Raw genomic sequence first — 26,302 nt, 5'->3', positions numbered from 1 at the left:
CCCAAAGGATGACAAGGTTGAAAGGTCAAACTCCTCCAGGACCATTTCATGCTGGACATAAGGAAGAACTTTACTGTCCGCACCCCCAAGGTTTGGAATAGACTGCCGCCGGAGGTGGTTCAAGCACCTACTTTGAACGTCTTCAAGAGAAATTTGGATGTTTATCTTGCTGGGATCCTATGACCCCTGCTGACTTCCATGCCCCTGGGGTGGGGGGCTGGACTCTATGATCTTCTGAGGTCCCTTCCAGCCCTAATGTCTATGAAATCTTATGATTTGAAATAACACTTTAGTCCTTTGATGAGACCTAAAAACCACAACCATGGCATTCCTTCCCATTTTCTAAAGGCAGCACAGATAGATACAGCTAATATTAAGGGCAAATATGCAAGACTATGAATTTTATTGCAATATTTCAATTTTAAAAGTGTTCATGTCATTTTAATGTTGAGTGTCTCAGTTTACCTGTAAGGCTAGTTGAGAGAACTGTCTAGGTGGGGGATGAAACAAGACAGACCTCTGGCATCAGTGAACACCTGAATAGCTTTGTTGGCATATCTACAAACCAGGATTGATGGTGACACCAAGGAGGATCCAGGGAAGCTGAGGAAGATAAGCATGGCAGGACAGTAGGAACATGCAGACACCTAGCTGGTGGGACTGTCTGAAGATAAGCCAGCAGAGCAGCTTTCCAGGCTCCTGGCTGTTTGGACTGGAGAAGGAACCATTGAGTACCTTTTATGAAAAGCTCTCCCAGGTCTTCTACACTGAAAGGTTAAGTGTCCTTTTCATTTTATGTAGAAGACTTAAACACTAAAACGATTTTTATTTAAAAAACAATCAAACTATTCTATGATTTTGCCTCTTTTTAACCCATGGCTTCATCAGGTAGGCTAGGGACAAAAGTTACACAGAAACCAGTTAAGTGATCAGAAACCGTTTTAAAACTGTAGCAGAACAGAAGTTCAGTGCACTTTAAACCACTTTCAAAATGGCTAAAGCCAGCTTAAGATAAACCTGAGTGGACACAGTATTTGACTTAACTGATTTAGGTCAAATCGGTTTATGGAACTTCTGTCCCAGACCCCTTCCCGGTTCAAGTTAAAATCACAGTCCCCCAACATCCCAGGATGCTTTGCAGCCCTGGGCTGTGCTGTCTGCTCCAGCAGAACAGGGTTGGCCCCATTCCTCTGCCCCCTAGCCAGAGCACTATCACTGCTCCAGCTGGCTGAGAAGCGTGTAGGGGTGGGAAGCCTGGCTCTGAACCCAGCCAAGTCTGCCTGGTAGGGGCAGAGGAGGCCCTCACAGTCCTTTTCCCTGTTCCCTACTGAACATGGTGGGGGATGGATGGGGAGGGAGAGGCACCTCTCCCTCCCTTCTGCCTCAGCATGCCAGGCTGGCTGGCATCTGGCCACATCCCCCACCCCTCCACTCGAGCAAAGAGTATGGGAAAAGCCAGGCGTGGACTGCTTCGCCCTTGCCAGGCATGCCCCAGCTGGAGTCTTGTGCAGGGTAGGGGGTAGGGGGGAGTTAAAAACCCCTCCCTGCTTCTGGACCCAAGCTGGGGTTTGCCATGGAACAGGGGACAGCCTCTGCCATGCTTTTGACCCCCCCCATCCCCACTCAAGGGAGAGGAAAGAGGGAAGCCCTTGCCAAGGTTTTCACCCTCACTCAAGCAGAGAGTGTTTTCACCCTCATTCAAGCCCTGGCCCAGGGCTGGCATGCTGAGGTGCGGGGGAGTTTAAGCCCCCCTCCCACCCCACCTGAGCAAGCAAGCCCCACTGGGGAGTGGTCACACCCCCCCTCCAATAGAGCAAATAGCAAGGGGGGAGGCAAGAGCCTAACCCCCTCCCTCCCTCCCTGCCTCAGCCTGAGCCTGTGAGCCCCTAAGCTCTCTACACAAACAAGAGCCAGAGGCCTGGTAGGGGCTGTCCCCCCTCTATGCCCCCCGCCAACCAACAGATCTGGGTGGCAGTCCCAGACAGCCAGGAGGGGGTTTAAACCCCCTCCCTCCCCACCTCAGCCTGTGAGTCCCTAGCCAGGCATGGACAAGCCCCCTGCTCTCCACTCATGTGGAGGGGGAAAACCCTGGCAGGAACTGCACCCCCCCTCAAGTGGGTAGCAGAGGACAGAAGCCTAGCAGGGGCACTCCTCTCAGACAGATCCGGACTGGGGTCCCATACAGGCCCAGAAGTGCTCAGAGTGCTAGCCCCAGGCTGGGGTCTGGCCAGGCGCTTCACTCTCTGCTCAAGCTGGTGGGCAAAAGCCTGACAAGGGCTGCCCACCACCACCAAGAGACAGACCCTGGCTGGGTTCCTATATGGAACTGGAAGGGGGTTTAAAAGGCCCTCCCTGCTTGCCTCAGTGTGCAAGCCCTGGGCCGGGACATGGCCACAGCCCCTGCTCTCTGCTCAAAAAGGGGAGGTTGAGGGCCAAAGGCCTGGCAAAGGCTGCCCCGCCTCACCCAACCACCAGCTGACCCTGGCTAGGGTCCCCGAGGGCCAAGGATGGGGTTTAAACTCCCCCTCCCTGCCTCTCAGCATGGTGGCCTGGGCTGGGAGCACAGAATGGGGGATAGGCCTGACGGTGGGGTGGGGAGCACCAGACAGACCTGGGCTGGGAGAAGGGTTTGAAGTCCCACTCCCCCTGGCCTCAGTATGCTGGTGCCAGGTTAGGTCCTGGCCATGCCCACTCTGCTCGAGCAGGGAGGAGGGGAAAGCCTTGTAGGGCTTCTCTCCTGCCTTCCTTCTCGCAGTGGCTGGGAGGCGTGCTCTAGCACCCTGCAACTTCTGGTCCGAGCCACTGCAGGCATGTGGCTACATTTCCAGAATCAAAATGATCACTTGTTTCTCAGTTCAATCTATGCAGTTTAGACTAAGCTGCAAAGATTTACTCGATTCAGCTTCTGGCTTATGGACCGTCTGTACTTAGCCCTTGGGACCACAGTACTGAACACTGCTACACATCCCTTCAGCTATTCAAGATACCACAAATGTTATTCTGTTCTCCACACTGACTTCCTATAAAAGAGTCAAGTTCAAGGCCCCAGATCCTATCTTCAAGGCAGGCAGTGAGAATAGCATATCCAAAAAGTGGTTATTACATTACTCATAAAAAACTGCACCATCATAATTGTTGGACACCCAGTGGGGCTGCACAGTATAAATTAAGGTAAGGAAGCAGACCAAAACTATTGATTTAATCTCTGTTCTCGTCCCCCAAATATCTCACTAATCTGAAGGAAAATCTTATCAGTGTGTGTGGTTGTGGTGGTGGTTGCATATATGAAGAAATTAAAAAACAAAGCAAACACACAAGTGCTTTGCTTGGGTCCAAGAAAAAAAATAGCATTCATTAGTACTTCAGACAACAACAGTGCAAATGCAGTAGGCATCTTCACCTGTGCTTGTACACCATCCTCACTCTGACACAAGAAGTTTGCTGTTAACTACACTGTTTCCCAGCCAAACCTACTAGGGCTAAAAACAAACCATGTATGAGGCCCCTAGCAGACTCAGCAAAAGAATTCTTCTCTAATTGGTACAGCAACCAAGAATCTAAAGGAAGTGTTCAGTATCCACCTGAATACTTCTCTGTGATATATTATTTCATTTAAATGTCAAACACACACATTTATTGTATATTTTATGCTTCATCAATTAAGTGGAAAAAAGACAAATAACACATCTCCATGTAATAATTAGTGTTCATTGAATGTTTCCGCTGTATTCCATCCTTGAAATACCCCTGGGATTCTAAAGCAGAGCTTTATACAAAAGAAACAGCCACATTAACAACTTTCAAAAACTTTTGAAAACGTCATTTATAAATTTCTCTTGATATAAAAGGAAAAGTCATATTTTTAAATCGTTTTGGGAAACTTGACCTATATTGAACACCAACCATTTGAATTAGTCACAGGAGTGACTTCCTGATGGCAAATTAGCAAAAACTAAACATAGGTTCACTTTTGAGAAAAATGCTGTTAGAGAGTTACGTTCAGTGAAAAGCCTACAAGAAAAAGTATTACAACAGTAACAATGACAGAAAACCTCATTAGACAATTAACTGTACTTACGTGACTCCAAGACAAGTTTCCCATCTCCCCGCCTCCCCCCAACACAGGAGTTGGGGAGGGGAACCTCATCTTTGATTTGAGTACAGGCCTGGCTCTGGCTCTGACCCAGGGGACAGACCACACAGAGGGGAGATCACACAGCACAGGGTGGAGGCACAGGGGAGAGATCATGCATCAGGACCTACCTAAATCAGGGCAAGACAGGGTTTTTTGCAGCCTGATTGCAACACACAGAGCCACTTTCATAGGAATTTTGTGGCAGCCCTCACTGCTAAGTGGCCAAGATGCCCCGGAAGTCCCACTCGTCACTGCTGATTGGCAGAGAGGATTGCTCTTCATGCAGCCTTGCTCCTTGCCACTGATTGGCAGAAAGGCAGGTTGAGGGGGCAGTCAGCATCTTGACTGCTCTCTGTCATGCCTCTGCCAACCAGCACCTCCCCCACTTTCCCAGTGGGCTGCAAGGCCAGTCAACAGTGGCCATGAGAACCGCTAGCTCCCACTGGGGAGTCAGCATGTTAAGTTTTTATTCTTTTCAGGCAATTCTGCAGGAAATTGTGGCAAATGCCATTTTTCAGGGCATTTGCAGAAGCCCCTGTTTTCACTGTTTCCATGAACATTGTGAAAGCGTGATTTAAGTAAGTCACTAATTATTTAGCAGCAGGAAAGCTGCTGTCTCTCCAGCCATGAAGTGGGGTTGAGCCCAGGGCTAAAACTGCAGCTTCTGGAGCTGTAGTCAGAACCGCCACATAGGCTAAGCAGTGGTGGATATGGAGGAGAAAAAAGACATGGGGGCAAATGGCAGGGGGAGGGGCAGACTACCTGACCCCCGCTACTACTGTTTCCACTTCTTGCTCCCTCTGCCGCTGCTTTTCCCAACAGCCTCCCATACTGCAACCAGCTTCAGAAGAGTTGAACATTATGTATATGCTGAGCCCTACATATATACACAAGGGTCCTTTCCATGCATGGCACTTGCCAGAATGAAGGCCTAAGACAGTGAGCCAGCAAAAATATTTTTTTGTTCTAAACATACTAAAAATAATCAAAATGTTTATTTTTTTCAATTATAAACATATATTATGCACTTCAAATAGTTATTTTTTATAATATTAGTATTTGCAATTTAACTATTATTTATTAACAGAAGTTAATAAAGTTAATATTTATTATGTATTAAGATATTTCAGATTACACACTTAATATCACTAACTAAAGATTATCGCTCAGTATCCAATAGCAGTTTGCACCTGGCATATATCACAGTACCATTTCACAACTGCCAATGAGTATATGTGAATCCTTTTCTGTATGTACTTGCAAGCATATTCCTTCGTATTGTCTTGGCTATATATTCAGGCAAAGCAAATTGTTGTTTTAGGAGGAAATTACACAAAGAGAAAACAACTACAAAAATATCCCCAAACCCTAGCTTTTATTTGAGCACAAAATACAATTCTCCTTTTTTCTTTGGAAGCAGATAAAAATATTTTTTTCTGATTTATATCATCCAAAAGTCATCACGTAATAGAATAAAATTTCTGATAAGATACTGTTAAACTAATATGATCTATGAAAGACAACGTTAGTCTTTAGAAAAATGAGTGAAGTTTTCAGGACCTCAGCAAGCAAAATCCTCCAAAAAGAACAATTTGTATTTTATAATATACCGTAGAGTAATGGTGGTTCTTTAAGATGCTGTCCATTAGATCCCTTGAGCATACAATATATGAACCCCTTGAATACAAGACTAGAATCTTTTTGAACAGCAGTGTCCACTGGGCCAATGAGGATGTAAAATGACAGCATGCCCCAAACCACCACCCCAAACCTCAAATAAGAAGATTCCATAGCAGCTGTCGAGTTCAGAGCCATGTCGATGGAATATGAGAGAATTATCATTTCAGTAATCAGTGGTTCTCAAGCTGGGGGTCACTTTTCCAAAAGTCACAAGATCTTTTCATGGGAGTGGCACTTGTTACCTTTGTAACTATTTCACTCTTGATTTTGGATGGAGAAGCTAGGAGTTAGAATTATGGAAAAACAGTCAGAAGTGACCTCAGGAGATCATCTAGGCCAAGGAGGAGGTCAAGGTTCCTTTTTAAATAATTCTGTGTTTGTCTAACCTGCTTTTAAAAACTTCCTTGGATTGAAATTTTACAAACTTCTCTGGGCAATCTGTTCCAGTGCTTACCAACCCTGAGTTAGTGAAGTTATTTATCAGGTCGGTTACTAGGAAGTTCTTTGTAATATCAAACCTAAATTTTCCTTGTTGCAATTTGAGACCTTTTTGCCCTATCCTCTGCAGTCACTGAGCATAAGTCAATCACCATCCTCTTCTATCTACTTACATGACAACTGCAAGACAGTTAATTAAATTAGGAATCGGAGCTAGATGGCAGTGCTAATGAGCAATGATCAGTTAATGCATTAACTGAATTGAAAGTAATTGCAAGACAAATTTAATCCAGAAGGATAAATGATAAATAATACACTGGAAAGGATAAATGCTAAATAATATACTGGAAATTGCCTGAACTTTGGCAGAAGTAGATTTAATACAAGGAACAAGAAACAAATTTACCCCTAATCATAGGGATCCTGATGTGATCAGATCTGTTTTGAAACCTTTGCAGTGAAATAGCATCGCCTCTGGATTTATTTTCATAGGCTACAAAATAGTCAGGATTATTTACAAAACTGTTTGGTCCTATGCAGGTAACCTCCTACACAAGTAGTAGGTCAGAAGGTCAAAATTTCCCTTGTGCTTGAATGTGATTTGGGGGGAAAAAACCTGTTAAGAAACAATATTGGGTAGAAACCTTGTTTAGGTCTACAAAATCACTTTATCCTTATTAAAAAGGAAAAATATCATATGGAAGAAACCCTACCATTAAGGCCTGAATCTTCCTTCTTCTCTCCGGTGAAGTAATTCCAATTCAGAAAGCAGGTTTAACTGACAGGTAACAAAAACAACATGATCCAGGATCCTGGTTTTCTCTGTTTAAAAGTCACAAATTCTCTCATTTAAAGGACGTGGGTAGGGGGAAGGACACTACAAATCCTCTGATTTAAAAAACACAAAATACATTTTTTTGCACAATTAAAATGAAACACCCCTCTATCTATCTATCTATCTATCTATCTAGATCTATAGATAGATAGATAAATAGATCGGTTGAACACAATGTTTTATTGATATATTTACAAATTTAAAGCAATGTGGAAGCCTACCAGTGCCTCAATCACTATAATAAAATAAATTCTACATACCTATACATTTTGGCTTTTGATTTTGCGAATTTATCATGGAAAATCAAAGCTCCCCCTGCCCCCTTTACTCACCAGGTTGCAGGTCCAACTGTCTCCACCCTTGCCCCCATCCCCCATCCCCCGCTTTTTTGTGGCACTGAGCAGCCATCACATGCTGGTTTCCTGTCCCTCCCCATGCTGGTTACCCCTCACTCCTGACCCACTGCCTCCCCCAGTATGTGAAGGGAGTGGGTATGCAGAGGAAGGTGGAGGGGCCACAGGTGGCAAGGTGGGGGGGCATGTGCCCCACAAGATTTCTGTGCCCACACTAGGGTGCAGGGCTGCAGCTAGGGAAGACCAGCTCTGGAGGAGCCACTCTGTAGCCCAGTGAGCAGGACCCAGTTTGTGAAGGAGCACTGTACCGCCATGGCGAGATGCAGAAGCAGCAGCACGGAGTTGTGCCCCCAATGCTGCCAGGCAGGCAGGGGGTGCCTCGCCCTGGTGGCAATGGCCGGAGAGATGACTCCTGTCCAGAGCTGATCCAGCCCAGGGGCAGCCCCATATCCTGTGTCCTGCAGTGGACGCAGAAATTTGGGGGGCACATGTCCCCCAACCTCTCTGACATGTTGCCTGTGCCCCCACCCTGCCCCTCCCAATATGTGGACTATGCCCCTCCCTACCCAACTCATGGCCTGTGCCTCTTCCCCCTCCCCGCCACGTAACCTGTGCCCCTCCCCCCACACTGACTTACCTGGTGGGAGCTGCTATCCACCATTGCCTGGCTGCCACGTGCATGTGCCCACACGTGCATGTGGCACCCCCTGCCCCCGATCTCCTTCCTCCCAACTCCCTACAGCTCCAAGCAGACCCTTGCAGGCTGGAACTCAGCCTCCCTGCAAACGGAAATCCATGATTTCCCATGTTTTTCACCGTTGAAGGGAAAAATCTGTTATTTTCTCATTTAAAAAAGAGAAAATCCACCTTTTTCTCCATTAAAAGGAGAAAATCTGCCTTTTTGAGCATTTTTCCACAGCAAAAGGAAAACCCAGATCCCTGATGATGACAGTAGTTCAAAGGTCAATGCCATTAGAAATGTAAAAAAAATAATTCAAGCCCTGTGCAGGGGGGATCTCTCTGGAAGGCACATGCATTAAACCTTCTGGAAATGTGGATACATTATGGTACGAAAATACAGGGCATTTTTGCACAGTGAATCTTTACTGAACTTAATGAAATTTCAGATATTTTTAAAGACAATTAGTCCAAAATATGAGGGCTGGAAGCATTCAAAAGAAGAAGGCAACTCCAAGCTACCCACAGGAAGGAAGTGCCATTAGTTTGTCAGTTATATTTTGGTCTACTACAGGTTTTTCTACCCCAGATCAGAATACCTTGGACCTCTGTAGAACAACTTCTGTCCACAGCAGTCAGCCAACCATCAACAGCTCTTAATGAAGGAGCAGAAAATCAATTTCAGAAACTATGTTTGGCTTGGCAGCGTGGCAGGTGGCTGGACTCACAGAACAGATCTGAAAATGAAAATTGACATGGCAAAGCTGGAACTATAAGAATCAGCTGAGCTTGGTCTCATCTCGCATTAAAAGGGACATTGGAGATCAGAGAAAATGATAAAGTCATATTTTGGGGGTTGCTCTAGAGCAGGAAAGAATCCAACACAGTCTTTGCTCATCCTTCGAGAAAAACTCAAGACTTTTTTTGTTCTTACAAGTCCCCGTCCCCCACAAAAGAAAGAAAAAGAAATCTACATGAGCCACATACATCCCATTTTAAAATATTTGAGTTTAACATCCTTCTGAGACTATTTGAGTTAAAATACCCTTTCTGCCAAGCTGGTCTGCTAAAAGCACTGTATTCTCTTGCTAGGTGTTCTAGTAGTAAAGCATCAATATTACTCTCTCCTTCCCCCTCCATACACAATATGCTAAAAACAAAGGAAATAAGTAATGCAAGTACACAAGCTACTTTAACAATGATGCAACCAAGTTCCACAGGAAAGCTAGCTGGACAATGAGGTTCTTTCATGTGTCTGACTATAAGGAAGATCTAAGTAGCAAATGGTGCTTATTCCTTGGTGAGGGAGTGGGGGGGACAGGACTGGGTGCGACAAGGACATGCAAGTTTTAAGTTGCTCCAAAGGACACTACTGGTTGAGATTTTAATCAAATGCATGTCCATCAAGAGTAGGATCCACGTGGACAGATATCTGAAGCAGAAGAAACGATACATGACAGATAAACAATGAGTCAACCTGTAAAGAATCACAATAGAGAGACAAGGCACCAAAGCCCTACACAGTAACAGATGTATTATTAGATTAATGTACGTCTTATGTATTAAATGGAAAAGAGGACTCAAGTCGATGACCAAGGTAGCCTCTTTCCATCCTCTTTAATTCCTAGGATACAAAAATCTAAGTATTACCAGGTAGCCTTGTAGAGAAACAAAGATGCTGCACATATGCTATTTCATAACACTATAAACAACAGAAGGAAAAGGGAAACATTATAAACAACTACATGGCCCTCATTTTAAGAGGCTTCTCTCATTAAGTATATGAGACACATCTATATCTATATACATACACATATCTATCTACCTATCAACATACACATATATGTGCATAGATAGGTGTGCGTGTGCGCGTCTGTCTGTCTGTCTGTCTATCAGTAGATCGATAGATACACATACACACAAACACACACATATACGTGTACACACACACACACACACACACACATATATACATATATGGGCGTAGTCTGTCTCTGTGTTTCTGTCAGTCTGTAACACTCTTTAAATGCAAATAGCTTGAAAACTGTGAGAGAGAACCTCTGTGTTTTCAGAGAAATTTCTTTGCTAAACCTTAGCATTTGTTTAGTGACCATGTCAAAATGATCCCAACTTCCGGAATGAGAAAAAAAGTCAGGGGCCAGGCCTGTTTCTACCGAGCTCCTCCCAGTAAGTCAAAGGGAGGGACCAGCTGATGAAAAGCAGGAGCCGGGCAGAGGCACGAGGCAGCGGGCAAGCAGCAGCGGCCCTGTCCCGAGCCCCAAGCAGGGCAGCTCACCTGCCCTCGACCTTGCCCAGCAAAGAGGCACACAGGCAGCAGCCGGGCAGCAGCATGGAAGGGGGAACCTCCAGCCCATTGGATGAGAGCAAGTGCAAGAAGGAATTGATATCTTCAAGTGTTCAGCCTATTTTATTTAAGTTTTATAACTATTTAAAATATTTAATAAATATAAAAAGTAAAATCCACCTGTTTGTTTTTGTTATTTGAAATTCGTCTGTCATTCTTGACAGGCAATTTGCTAGTACAAGTATATGCCCCAACCAGAGGTACACATCAACATAAAATCTATCCTTATTTCACCGGTTACCAAGGATTTATACAAAGTGATAAAGTACAAAATATTGTTTATTTGTAAAATCTCCTGCTTGCTAAAGTGTGGTCCCTTAAAATAAGCTTTAACCTGTTTCTTTACACAGCTCTCTTTCGTTTTGTTGCAACATAGTTTTGTGCATCACTTCCACACAAATTTATGAGTTAAGAAAGCAAGTTGGGAAAGTGTGAGAAAGAGTAGGGAATTTAGTGTCACAATTTCCTGTCCTTCATTTGTAAGTTTGACATTTTGCCCCCAGTGAAGAGGAATCATTTTAACCTAAAGATACAGAACACCCCTTACAAGTGGATATTCTGTTTAGCAAGATCAAGCTGAAGCCATTTGCAATGGTTCATATTTCATTTTTTCCCATTTTATAACAAATGACTATTTATAGAAAGGGATATCAAAATGATCTTAGAGTTAAAATATCTGCAGCATATTTGATGCTCCACCTTATTTCCCCTTTTGATGTCCCCAGCTTCTCTTAACTTCCTATCTATTTTGCTGCCTATGTGAATCGTGCATCTTATGTTACCTGGCAACTGACTCCCCAGCCCAGCCCAGCCCCTGGCTTGTTTACTTTTCATTCCATCCAGGAAGAGCACACACCGACTGCTGAAGCTTCCTTAGCCTGACAAAGGGTTTTTGAACCCGAAAGCTTGCTTAATAACTATTCTCCAACCATTTGGGTTGGTCTAATAAAAGATACCAAATTCACCCAAGGAACCTTGTCTGCCTATGTCCTTAGACCAACACGGCTACAACCTAAACCCCTGTCTTATGTTACCCTACATTTTGTCACGTATTAGAAAGCTTGATATATATAAGAATACTCTGATGCACTTTGATGCACTGAGACTTTTGAATCCAAAATTCTAAGCATCTGGAATGATGGCTATGTCTGCATTAAAATACACTAAAGACTTGTTTCTCCATTAGATCCTGAAGAACTTGTTTTTAAGCCAGGCTTCAGGAGTCTGGCACAATGTTAGACCAAATATTTCATGTGTCAAAGCCTTACGAGTGCAACTGATTATCCCTCTTTCTTAACAAATGGTCGAAATAGTCATAACTCTGTGGCCAAAATGAACACAGACTTGGTCCACTTATGCAATCAAAGAACAATGTTTTTGTGAAGTTGCTTGGACTCCCTTCAGAGCATATTAAACTGCTTCCACTCAGTCAAGATATTTATGAGATACAGGCATCTGTGTATCATTTACTGGAATGCATCTGACCAATTCTCCTGGTACATGTTTTCGTTTAATAAGGCCAATATTACTAAGGAGCTTCAACTACTCCTCAACTGGACTTGAAAGTTATTTTAATAAAAAAAATAACAACTGCCTTAAGAGAACAGTAACAAATTATCCAGCTGTTCAGGTTCACTGCTAGATTGAATTCAGTCAGGTATTCATCCAACACAAGCCACAGAAAGTCATCTCTAAGCAGGAGCTTCAACAAAAAGTGTCACAATTTTTTTTGTATAGATTTTTGCGTGACTTCTGTATCCAGTCTCTACTAATACCTTGCAGATCACTCCTTTCACATTTCCTTTTGCTTCCTACTAACTATAAACAACCTGCGCAACCATCCATCTGCCTTCTATCCTTGATCACCTCCAGATTTCCTTCTATATTCTGTTTAAATTTCTTTCTTGGACATCTCCCGTTGGATGCCACCATCAGCAGTACTGTTGAGAGGCAGGGGAAGGAAGCTTGAATTATCCATATTTCCTTCTAATTATTCTCCACCTTTCATCATTTACATCTTCTAGATTCACTACTTCATTATCAGTTTAGTAAATCCTGTCCTTCCATGTTTTTTGTTAATAAATCTCTGCTCTTCTACTTTAAATTCACCAAAATTCATCTTTTCCTCTAGTTCCAGCAGTCTTTTCTGCTATTCTCTGTCTTAGCTATAATACATTCCTCTCTCTCCCACTTGTCATTTTTCTTCCTTCAGCTAGCCAAGATTTCACCAATAAATTCACCAAATTCTTCTGCTATATCACCACATTTCAAACATGATTTCTATCCTTTATCACATGAAATTTCAACTTTTCATTCTCATCTCACGCCTATATATCAACACCCATTTTCCTACCACTCTCCTTTCTCTTTTTAATGCTGTACTAATTGGTTCCCATTCTCTAATTCCAGGCTTCATTAATAGGAGACCAGAATAAACAGCACTTTCTCCCTTCAATCTGAGTGAAGTAAGTGAGGAAAGACTTCTGTATAACTGCATTATCAGACTGCGTGTTCTATTAGTCTGGCTGTCCTAACACAAGGCATTAGATATCTAACCTATGACCCTCAAGAGTGACTTAAGAAAAACTGATTTAATAATTGTATTGAAAAAACACATACATACAGGACCATATGGTAGAAGCACACAGTTTTTCAAATATGTGGTATGTCCACAAATCAATGGTATGTCTTTCCCTCAAGCATTTATAGTCTAAAAATCAGACAACACTTGGACAGATATCAGAAAAAAATGGAAAGATTGGACAAGATTTATACAATAAGGTCAAAGTTGATTAATTTATGCAGTTTACAGTTCAGTTGCTATAACAGCAGGTGCTATGCAACTTGCTTCTTTCGGTTAACGTTTTAATAAGTAGTGCCTGTATGTCTTCCAGAAAGTGCATATTTTTCCAACAGCCATGATATCAAATGGGGCTCAACTAGATTAGTTGTTTGCTATCTTGACATTGGCTTTCTTTAATGTAGATCATCCCTCTTGCAAGTGCCAAATATTTCTTCCCTTTCACAACCTAAAATTAATGTAAAGACATATTTTCTTTTACTTAAAAGCAAAGACTACTACTAAAATACTGAATGTTTTCCTACTTCACAATACATTACAATGACAATCTTTTGAAATCCAAGAACCATGTCTTATTTATTGGTCTTTGCTTATTAAGTATCTTCTACCTTTTCAGACAAAAATAACTTTAGTGATTACATTTCACTTCCCACCTCTTGATGGAATCTTGGGGTTCCTTTTGATCCTAAATTATCTGTGAAAGAGATATATATAATTTATTTATTGCCAATGCATCATTTACCATCTTAGAAATGTCTTGACTTCAACATGTGCAATCTAAAATAGAACTGGAAAGGCTTGTGCGTGTCTATGTGGCCTTCAGGACTTACTACTCTTCCTTGGCACTACAGAAACTTTGATTCACAGATTGCAACAGGTTCAAGGTTTCCAAGTCTACATTCTTGACAACTTTGTATCTGGTCATATTAGTTTACTTCTGAAATCTTTGTGCTAGCTTCCAGTGAGGTCACAGGTCGATTTTAAATCCTGCACATCAAAAATAAAACTCCACAAAGAACCTTTCCCTTTATATTCATTCCAATACCTAATTCACAGCTAAAAGCCTAGCAGTGGAAATATATATATTTTATATAGCTCCTGATCTTGGCCATTACCTTGGCTGTAGTAGTCATCTATCTAGTTTGAGATCACATTCAGTACATTCTCCTGCCCAGTGCAGCTATCAATTATTTTTTCACACTGCCAATTTATTCTTATTAATATAAAGGTGCAGCTAGTGAGAGTTTAGGTTTACAAGTATCTGTAGTCACTGAGCTAGTGGGATCTTTGTCCAGGTATTTCCTAGAGCAGGCATATGAGAGCACCAGGAAATCTCTTCTTACCTCTTATTCATTAATAATTTGTGGTATTTCACTCCCTTAACCATGAAACATTACCCAGTACCAGAGGAGAAGCTAAATAGGTCCATTTTGGTGAAACAGTTTCTTGGCTGATCACTGGTGGCCCAGTTCTGCCAACCAGGCTACCATGGACAATGTATTGTGGGAGAAGGGAAACAGTCATACCTCTGTCTCAAACAATAGAAATCTTCTTGGATTTCAGAATAGGTAAACAACGACAATTCACAGATTGTTGTATCAGAACATACTGCAAAATAGGCAAGGTAGCAGGTTATAATACCTAGCAATAGCTATATATCATGTCAAACTGGACGTAATGAAGGTGCATACACAGATATCTCTCTCTGATAAAGCTATATGTATACCTAAACTGCACGATGCTGAAAGCCCTTGAATACCAAAAACTGCATAGTTTTGTTAGCTTGGCATTTTATCAAGTTTGACTTCTGGTAAAAAATTAAACACCTATATTGCTTCTAATACTGCTTCTTCTAAAATGTATATTTCCTGAAAGTCAAGGTCCCAAAATAATATTAGCAAAGTGTAAAAGAAATAGAAAGGGAAGACTTTCTAAAACACTTCCCTAAATCCTAGGTGACAGTCCTACAAAGTGTACAAGAGCTCCATATACTTAAATATTTTACTTCTGGTAAACATTTTCATTGTTTAGTAAATCAGAGAAGCTACATTATGTGCTGTTTAAAAAGAAACTGCTGTCACTAAACATTAAAACTTGATGAGCCTCCTAAATAAGACAGTTCTCTATATTCCAAGGGCAAATTTAATATAGATATACACTAGTGGGATTTAAATTTATTATCAGAAAAACTCAAGCATATATAGTCTTAGCAAAGTCAGAAAAGCAAAGGTACATTAATTTATAGTGACAGGACATCCTACCAATTCACAAAAAGTGTCATGGTCAAGCTAAGTACATCAAGCAAGCCCCCTATTATTCTGATTTCACACTTCATGTAAGTACATCTAAGTATGCAATTAAAATTCTTATTCCTAAAGTATCTCATTAGAGAGAGAGTTCATAGCTCAAAAAGAAACTTCCATTAAATACTTTCAAGTAATTTATTTCTCTCCTGTATCCTTGTCATACTTACATGGTACAGAGCTTAATATTTACAAATGTTTGACCCAGATCCGGTTTGTTTTCTCTAATCCAATCATTCACAAAAACAGTTAACTCCCTGTCAGAGTCTGGGTTTATTCCAAAACCTAGTTTTTAAGCAAATTCTTATTAAACTCCTTTCCTGAAAAGCTCTTTCCAAATAGATGACGACACATTAAATTAATTACCACCATTCTTCTAACATACACTTCCTATACAGGGTGTTGGAGCACGGTGGTTTTATTCAATTAAAGGAGAAATGTGTCAAGCCTACCAAAATTAAGTTGACCCTGTTAGGAAGCCAAAGCTTTGTTAGCTTGTTCAGTTAGCATTCTATTATAAATCTATTATAACATTCCATTATAAATCCTGTTGTAAAAATGTTAACGTCCACTATTTAAATTGAAAAATAAATCTGACATAAAAAGCCACCCTATGATATGAGGCTCCAACAGGCAGGACGCTGTGGAAAGAAAAGTTAAATATAATGTTGCCTACAGCGAAATCAATGCTGAAAATTATTCGTGTTAGAGTACCCAGAAGCTTTAGACACTGACCAGGACCTGACTGTGATAGACGCTGCACAAACACAGAATAAAAATGCCTCTGCCACAAAGAAATTATAATCTGATGTTAAATGTTTTAAATTGGAAAATAAGGACAAGAGCTAATAGCCAGAGGGAGAAGTAGAAGGAAACAAGGTAACAATCCGGGTCAATCACACAGGCAGCAGTGTCAAAACACCAGCAACCTAAGGACTGCGCTGCTAAGATTTTGTACACATCAGAACAGAGGGGAATTTTCACGATAGGATTTTGAAGGAGAAAAATGCCATTGTTTTGGGGGAGCTTCTATGATACGTAACTGCTCAACTAGATTAACTCCACCAGAAACTATTTATTTTCTAAAGGCTGTCATCATGACCAAGCACATGATTTTACAAAGACTGAAAAAAGAGCATACATGCCTTGCCTAAAGCAGCAGACTTCAGACCTATCTGAGTTAGCTACCAAAGAATACCACTGTATTCTTCCGACTGTAAATATGAGTGGCATGAATTCAAAGATATTTGGACCCTGCCTCTAAATATGTTTGGATAAAAAGCTGTTGAAACTGTTTAAAGACGGCAGCAAGACCGTCAGCTCCACCTCTTCTTTCCTATTCATACATATATATTATTTTATTTCTGTTATTCATATCCTAATGCATTATATCTGTGTAGTATTGTCTTAATTTGTGCGTCTTTGAGAAGGCATGAAACCACATGTCTCTACTGTGAAGAGTACTGCTATAACAGAACATACAGAAATCAATCTCCTTTTTTGTACTTTTTATTATGTTTCTTTACCAAAGCAAAATGACAAAACACAAAAAGGACCATATAATTCTTGTAGAATAATAATTCTGAACAGTTACGTGACACTAAAATATTATATATTGAAAGCAAAATTAATTGTACAAATCACTAATAAATTGAATGTTCATACCACTGATTTTAATGAAATGTTATACAGTATTACATACAAATCAATACAGACTTTAAATATAAATTAAATGCAAATGGCTTTGTAGGACTGGACTCCGATCCACACACAAAAAAAAAAAAGTTGTAGGTACTGCTCTACTGATCATGCAACATACAAAATTGCACTTTTGAGGGTGTAATGGAAGAGAACCTAATAATAATACTATGGGTAATTTTAGTCTTCACTGTGAAAATATTTGCTTTTACGGAGGCATTATCAAACTTGTATCATTAAAATAACTTCGTTATCTGAAAGTGTAGAGAAAATATTGTACTGTTTAAAAGTAATAAACCTAAAATATAAACTAATTAACAAAAGATGTTTTCCCATGCTCATAAAATTTATTTTTGGAAGAAAAGATTACTCACCAAATTGGCCATGTAAATTGTGAGCAGACCTCTCCTACAAACAAAAATGATCAAGTTAGTGGATACATACACACATACATTAATGATCACCATTAGCCATCATTCATATACTGAAGGAGATGCAGTTGCATCTCAAGAAAGCTTTCCATAAATCTTGTGGAAACCATTATGGCTTAATTATATACATTTAAATATTACCTTCCTAGCACAAAAAAGAAGAAAATTTCCAAACAAAACCAGGTCACTAGACAGTATTGAAGAGTGAGACTCCAAGCAGTTTAGTAACAACAGTTTCCATCAATTGGAAAGCAAGATAATAAAGTTTAAGCAAAAACCATAACAATTCTTGACATAATTCAGGAGCTCCTAAGTTTTTTCTAGTTCTGGTACCATCTTTTAAACTAAATTTTTCTCTCCAGCCTTTTTCTGTCCAGTTTTCTCCTGATCTTTTTATATCTTCTACTTTTAAGGTGTTTTGCACGCTACAGGCAGTCCTCGCACTTACAGCGGATTATGTTCCTGCAAAAGGCACTGTAAGTCAAAACGATGCAAGTTGAATCTGATGCCCAACTTTTTATAGAAATGACCATAAACACCATATTTAAACCCACTATTTAATCAACTATAAATGATATACACTGTACAGTACAAAGCTTTCTAAAGTGTACTGTATATAAATTGATTAAACAGGGCAATACAGTAACTAATGATATAACATTGTATTTAAATCAGAAGGTGAAAAAACACCTTCATCAGGGTCATGGAATTCAGAGGGGCTTCTTTGGGGAGATTTTGGGGAGACTTAGGGCCACTTGATGGCTTTTTGATAAACTGATTCAGGGATGTTTGTTTTGCTGCCCTCTTTTTCTCATTGTAAAATTCCCTGTAGTGCCGTACGTGCAAGGATCCAGCGCCGTAAGTAAAAACATGGGCGTAAATGGTGAAGCGCCGCAAGTGCAAATTGCTATAAGTTGAAACGTCGTAAGTCGAGGACTGCCTATATTTATAATGCACTGATCTCCACTCTGCAGTTTGTAATATTGCAGCCCCAATGTTACAAACCATTTGGGTTCCAGTTCCATGAGCTTGAAACACATATGCTCTCGCACTTTAGCCAAGTGTCATGGAAGCAGAGGACAGAAACCTGGAACTCTGGGCTGTTACCCATGTTTGCATAGGAGCTATTCCCCAAGCACTTTGTATAAAATGTCACTGGTTTGCTGACAGTCCATCAAAGAAGCCATTTGCCCTAAGAAAAGGCAAATGCTGGGTCACGTAACATTCACTGCCCCCATAATTTCTCAGACTACTCTTCCACTCAAACTAGTTTAGAGCCTAAATCTCACTTATTTAAAAATTTCCCCTTTCATAAAAAAATATGATAAACCATTATGGCTGTGAAGAAAAGCTTGAAATACTTCTGGAATTTGAACATTCAGGGTTCTGTCATAATAAAACAACCCCAGTATTTATCTGCCAAAAATAAATGCTTTTAAGCCAATCTCATGCTTATTTGGAGCCTCACATGATTTATTCATGCTTGAAAGTGGTCACTGATGTTATTTTCACTACAATGGCACCAAGTGCCCCAAGCAGTTATTCACTCCATGTGTTCTGGAACAGCACCTAACAAAGAGCTCCTTTCACTATGCAGGTTGAGAGTACCCAGCAGCGCTCTGAAGATCCTAAAATCAAAACTAACACAAAGCATCTCATAAGCAACTAGGAAAAAGTGAGCAAAAATCAGTGTGAGCAAGAAATAAAAACAACAATTCCTACTGCCCATCCCTAGCTGTTACACCCTATATTTAGCGTAACACCTGTAATTTCTAGAAAGTATTTTGCCCATATTAAAACCCACTCTTCTAAAAAAACTGAAATAAAACTCCAGGAATACTCAATCTCAGTATTTCTTCACTGCCTAGAAAATATCTACGAATCCCACTGACAACATACAATTCATCCCATTCTCATAACTACTTCAAAAAGTAAAACAGCTTAATGCTACCACCAGTGCTCAGTTCAAGTGGCCCGTGCCTACGTGCTGGATTTAAATGTTCCAGTCCAGCTTGTAATACTGGAAGGCATACGGTTCCATGCTGCAGGTATTTTTCTCCCCCAAGAGCAAGCTGAAGAAAATCAATCTGAAATATTAGGGCTTTAAAACTGTTTTCATCACTAAATTTGTAAATCTCAGCTCTCAATAGATAGAACCAAAACTGAGCAAATTCAATTCCACTCCATCACAGGGGAATAGGCCCCTTGAAGAGGTTTGGGATTCAGTCTCACCTGTGCCCAGGTGCAGCCTCTCCCCCACAAGGGGCATTTGATTACACCTCCCAACAGGACAGGATTTAAAGGCAAACCAGCACTTCCATCAGAGCCCAGGAAGTGAAAAATTGGAAGCTCCATAGAAGAAACAACCAGAAGAGGGCCTGTGAGGAGGTCTAGGATGAGTAACTCTACAAAGCCCCGAGATGGAAGGCCTATGACTAAAACCTACAGTGAGCAGAAGCCTGCCAGAAGGAAAGCTTCAACAGGGAGACCACCAAAACCCCGATGACAGGATATAAGCCAGTGAGAGACTGCTGTTTTGAACTTTATATCAGTAAACCAGATTCGTTAAATTGGAGGGTTATCCGGAAAACATCCAGTTGACATCTGGTAACTTGGGGAGGAAGACAAAACTGAAGTAGTGCCCTAACCTAAAGTCCTTCTACAATACACATGCACATTAGGGGTGTGCAAAGCAGGCCGTATTCGATTCAGATTCTGCCTGAATCAGGGGACAGCGATTCAATCTGTTGATTCGGATCACAGTCCCAATTCGATTCGGCCAAATCCAAATCTGAAGATTTGATGCTGATTCACAGAATCAGCAATTCAGCCATAGACACAGCTTTAAATGTTTTTTCTACATATCTTGAGGTACCAGGCATGGATCGTGAACGCTGAGATGGTGGGGTGGATGGAGAGTCTCAAAGGAGCACAGGGAGGCCCCCCCCACATGCTCAGCAACAGACACGAAAGTGGACCGGAAGTACTTCCAGGCCCATTGCCAAGCATGCAGGGGACCACCCCCACCCAGCTTGGTGATTAGCCACAGGGGGGTGGGGTAGGGGTCCCCCACATGGTCAGCGGCGGACCTGGAAGTGGACTGGAAGTACTTCTGGTCCACTTCTGGGTCTGCTGCTAAGCGCGCTGAGCCCCCCCACACTCCCGTGGAATGCTCCATCTGCCCCAGCATCTCAGTGTTCACGAGCCACCTGGTACCTTGAGGTATGTAGAAAAAACATTTAAGGCTGGTTCTATGTCCGAATCATCAAATCTCTCCGAGTCGATTCAGTTGATTCAAAGAGGTTAAAGGGTTTCCTGATTCGATTCAGAGATTCGGCCGCCAAAGCGAATCAGCAACCAAAGCTTCACACAGCCCTAATGCACATATAGTCTTTCATTGCATGAGCATGCTCTTCCCCCGCCACACACAATAAAATGCTACCCTCATTTGATACGCAGGATGGTGATCTGAGAATAAAACTGGGTCAAGCAGTGAACAAGTCTTTCACCTGGAGAAACCTCACCTATACTGCATTCACTTAAAGCCATCCCTGGAATTCCCTTGTAAGTTTTCTTCCCTAACTTATTTCAACAAGCTCAGGTCACTAGTAGGGCAAGTGCTGCCAGACCAGGGACCAAAGGCAAAAGGTGTGCATGAAGAGTGGTCGCTCCCCTTAAGGACATGACCCTTGAAGCACAAAGGAAGTCCATTCTCATGCAGAGAAAGGGTAGCAGAAGGGCTGGGAAGCCCTCTTGGCTAAACAGGGAAATCATGGTCCTTCTTAGAAAGAAGAAAGAGGTGTACCAACAATGGAAGCTAGGGACAGGATCCAAGGAGGACTATACAACAATGGCCCACACTCGTAGGGAACAAATTAGAAAAACTAAAGTGGTGACTGAACTTAAATTAGCAACGGGAATCAAGGACAACAAAAATTCCTGCTTTAGGTACATAGGGAACAAAAGGAAAGCTAATGGGAGTGTTGGACCACTGCTCAACGACTCAGGACAGCTGGTTACCAACACTCAGGAGAAAACTGAACTCCTGAATGACTACTTTGCTTCGGTGTTTCACTGGGCCATGAGGGAAGTCGTGCTGGATAAGGTACAGAAATGACTGCCTTCCTACCATAGCCGTAGAATTGGTGTGTGATCAATTAAAGAAATTAGACATAAAAGTCAGCAGGACCAAATTAACTTCATCCGAGGGTGCTGAAGGAGCTGGCCAACATCATCACGGAGCCCCTGGCAAAACTGTTCCAAAACTCGTGGTGCTCCAGAAAGTTCCCTGAGGACTGGAAAAGGGCCAATGTCATGCCCATCTTCAAGAAGGGGAGGGGGGAAGACGCTGGCAACTAGAGGCCAATTAGCCTAACTTCTATCCCATGTAAAATCCTGGAAAAATTCATTAAGGAGTCTGTGTACAATAGGTTTGCAAGAGATAGGATTCTGAACTACAGCCAGCATGGCTTCCTCATGGGCAGGTCTTGTCTTACCAACCTCATCCCCTTTTACGATCAGGTAACTCACCACCTGGATACGAGAGAAGTGGTGAATATTGTATATCTTGACTTCTAAAAAGACTTTGATCTGGTATCCCACAATGTTCTTGGGAGAAAATTGGAAGATAATGGACTTAACTGCAAGATGATTAGGTTGGCTAATCTAAGCTGGCCAAGCTGGCTACTGGGTAGGACCCAAAGAATCCTAATGAACGCATCTGTGCCGCTCTGGCGAGAAGTGGGCAACAGTGTCCTGCAGGGGTCAGTGCTTGGTCCTGTACTTTTCAACATCTTTATCAACGATTTGGATGAGGGGGTGAAGAGCTCACTGGCCAAGTTCACAGATGACACTAAGTTATGGGGAAGCGTGAAGATAGGCAGCAGATACAAGCAGATCTAGACAGGCTAGCAAGTTGGGCGAGTCAGAACCAGATGAAGTTCAATGTCGAGAAATGTTAAGTGCTCCACCTGGGGATGAACAATCCCCTGCACAACTACAGGCCTGGCAACACCAACCTGACCAGCACTAAAAATGAAAGCTACCTGGGGGTAATAATGGACCACAGCATGAATATGAGTTGGCAGTGCAACACTATTGCCAGCAGGGCAAATACTCTGTCATGCATCAATCGATGCATCTCCAACAAGACCAAGGAGGTGATTCTTCCTCTCTACTTGGCACTGGTGAGACCCCAACTGGAGTACTCCATCCAGTTCTGGGCGCCACACTTTAACAAAGAGATGATAAAACTTGAGTCCAGAGAAGGGCCACCCATATGATCAGAGACTTGTATGGCAAGCCATACGAGGAAAGGTTGAGGGACCTGAGACTCTTCAGCCTGAAATAGAGAAGGCTGAGAGGGGACTTGGTAACAGCTTGCTGCTATGTCAGGGGAGTACATCAGGGGCTCGGTGAACAGCTGTTCACCAGGGCACCTTTGGGGAAGACCAGGAGTAATGGCCACAACCTGGAAGACCGTTTCAGGCTCAACACTAGGAAAAACTTCTTCACAGTTTGGGTGTCCAGACTGTGGAGTAAGATCCCTCCAGAGGTGGTGCAATCACCTACCCTACAAATCTTCAAGAGGAGACTAGACAGTCATCTTACTGGGGTCACCTGCCCCCACCTGTCATTTTTTCTGCCTGGTAGAGGGGGCTGGATCCGATGATTTTCCAAGGTCCCTTCCAGCCTTACAATCTATGAATCTAGCCTCTGGAAAGGCAAGGTAAAGCTTTCTGTTAAGACTGAGTACCCAGGAAATATCTGACATACTCACACATTTAACCCATCTGGATCAATGCACATGGTTTGTGACATTCATATCCTCAAAATATTGAAATGCTGTGTCTACAGAGGCAGAGGATGCTATTGGCAAAACTCCCTTAGCTTCCTCCCTCACTCACCTCATCCCCACAGCAAGATTCTGCCTGTCCAATTAACTTTTACTGGACACTCTGGACTTCCCTTTCATGGCAGGCTTCAACTACTGACTCAGCATGTAAGTTTGTGGCAATTCACATATTGCATCTATACGTAAAATATAAGTTGCCATGATGTGTTAGTAGTAACTGCAGAGCTGTGTGATCATACAATTAATGGTATAAAATGTAATATTTCTAAAACTTTTAAAAATCAATTTTGATATGTACCCCCTCAGATCTGATTCACCTCTTATGCCACAGTTAAGGAAAGGTCATAAATGTAACACAAAGCTATTAAATTTCATTATGGCTCAATGAGTACTCAAGAACATAACTGGTTTAACTACACCACATTAGCCAAAATGAATCCTTATCGTTAGGACAACATCCTGGCTTGAGTTTTTCAATACAGGCATTCTCTCTCTAAAGCGCACATTTACACTTTTGTTTAAAATATAAAACAGTAGGCATTTGTTATTAACCGAGGGCTCAATTTAGGAAACTTACCATAACAAGCATCAGGAGTAGCCAGATCCCACCCAGCATCCATGGACAATGAAGACTTTTAATTGAACTGCTATCTTTACTGCTACATTTATTCCTGTAAATGCAAGTGATTTCAGAATTTCCTCTTTCCCCCTTTAGTAATAAAATGAATTCTGGTTTAGAGAAGGATAGATTAATTCTGTGGTATGTAGTACTTTGAGCAAATACGATTCTCATAGTTTAGTTAAATTAAGGCTGACATTCAGTATTTCACAGGCCACTTGTTTCATCCAGACACCCTCATATCAAATCCAAAGACTTTAATTAGATTAAATCATTCCTGGTTTTGAAAAACTAAACTAATGTAATGGGCAGAGTAGGCGAGACCAAGACACCACCAAAGCCTAAGGTCACCTTAATGACAGGGAACCGAGTAGATAAAATAGTCCCAGATGATCAAAAAAAAAAAAAAAAAAAAAAAATCGCACCCACCCTGCAGAGGGGGGCAAAAGTCTCCTGAAGTCTGACAGCCTGACCCACGGAGAAATTCTTTTGCAATGTTGCTACATTTGAAAAAATGGAACCTCCAAATTATCCTGTTGAACTAAATATTGTCTTGGAGCATGAATAAAGATTCACTTGGAGTGATTGCAAAAAGAGAGGGGGAGATGCTGCTCCTGACCACATATCACCCATTATGTTGCAACTGTTACTTGTGCATAAGCCTGCAGTGATGAAAATGCAGCAAAGCCATTCCAACTTTAGCCCCAGTTCACCCTGGATTAAAGCTGGGGTGATTTAGCTCACTTATATCATTTCAGGATCATGCACACGTAACAGCTAGATCATAACAGCTGCTATGTGCTCCTGAGAAGCAGCTCTCCCCCCACCCCACTTTTGAAACTGCTCCACACCATTACATTTAAAATTAGGTAAACATAACATTTTTCCCTTAATACATTGCTGTAGATACCACATATTTTGAACATTTCATTCATTGGCATCTCGTAGAAGCCCATCTCTATTAGAATCAATGTCTTCTGCTGCTATGTGCTTGCCTTCAGATGCATGGTCATGTGTGCAACACAGCTCTGAGGAATTTGTGTGCACAAGGGATGACACAAGGGTAACTTAAACTCATCTGCAAATGGACAAAATGATCAAATATGAAATTTCTCTTTCAAAAGGCAGGTACTCCTTGGATCTTCCTGAATTTCTATGCATTTTGATCATTTTTGTAATTATTTATCATACATTGTACAATGGTTGATTGTACTATACAAAATCATAATTACCTTATGTCTGGCAACATTGCTTGCTCCCAATAGGAAATGCAGTAAGCAGAAAACCCCTGAGCATGTGAACAAGAAAGTGCAGCCCAATATCTAAAATAAAATCCTCTGTAATAGCTCAAGAGGACTATCCCACTTTGTCCAGTACCCTGCCTCAGGTTGGGGCCAAACTCTGGTGCCTCAGTGGCAAAACAGTCACCCAACAGACCTGGGAGGGAGGAAATACTTCTTGACTTCGCTGAAACTCTAAAGCAGAGGATTCAATTATAAATACTGATTTATTTTACTGCTGCATGCATGAATGCCATATTGAGGGCAAGTTAGGTAATATTCTCCCCCATAGTCCCTGAGGGAAAGAAATGAAACAGCTGGGATATAGACCTTAATATTAAAAGGGCCATTACAATGATCCAATCTGAACCCCTACACACAGGCCATAGAATTTTTCCCAGAGCTAGAATCAAACATTGCTCTTCAAAAAGAAAGCAATTCTCATCTTAAGGCCTCCAAGCAATGCTGGGCCCATCCACTACTTTGGTAAATACCTCTGCAACATGGAAATTGCATCTTATTTCAAGGCTGATTTTGTCCAACTTCAACTTCGCCTCATTGGATACTGTCAGCAAGTTCGACAAGCTTCTCTCTCACCATCACTATTAAAAAGCTTCTCTATATGTCCTGAAAGCTTGCTAGAAAAAAATTCCAGCTCTTGGTCTAATAAAAGATATTAGATTCACCCAAAGAACTTTGTCTCTCTATATGTCAGCATTTCAGTCCTCAAGGTAAGAAACTGTGTACCACTGACAGAAAACATAGTATTCAAGTCACCTTCCACCCTTTGCTTCAATAATGTGAGTAAACTGAACTCCTTAAGCTTCACGCTATGAGGCCTGTTTTCCAGTTTTATGGCCCTGATTCAGATGCAGCAAGATATAGAAGAGATAGATAGCTTGCTTTGTTTCACAATTTTCCAGTGCAAAACAAGACTAAAATGACCTTATTTCATAGGAACAGTGTGAGGATCTGTTACTTAGAAGGGTTGTCCAACTTACTTGGCTCCCTGGGCAGGAAAACCTACATGTGGCAGAGGCTTGTCAGAACAG

The 26,302-nt window shown here is 41.6% G+C and overlaps 1 protein-coding gene across 1 annotated transcript in view; it reads right to left on the bottom strand.

Annotated features, from left to right (window-relative positions):
* TMEM135 (transmembrane protein 135) overlaps positions 1-26,302 on the bottom strand; it is a 323,990-nt gene that overhangs the window by 236,527 nt on the left and 61,161 nt on the right. Inside the window, exon 4 of the mRNA XM_014524769.2 lies at positions 17,441-17,474. Within this exon, the coding sequence (XP_014380255.1) occupies positions 17,441-17,474 (34 nt within the window). The remainder of the gene's footprint in view (positions 1-17,440; positions 17,475-26,302) is intronic.

Source organism: Alligator sinensis, unplaced genomic scaffold (genome assembly GCF_000455745.1).
Source record: "Alligator sinensis unplaced genomic scaffold, ASM45574v1 scaffold523_3, whole genome shotgun sequence".
In the NCBI taxonomy this organism is placed as follows: domain Eukaryota; kingdom Metazoa; phylum Chordata; order Crocodylia; family Alligatoridae; genus Alligator; species Alligator sinensis.
Note: the sequence above shows the minus strand (reverse complement) of the source record. Positions and strands in the feature narration are given on the sequence as shown.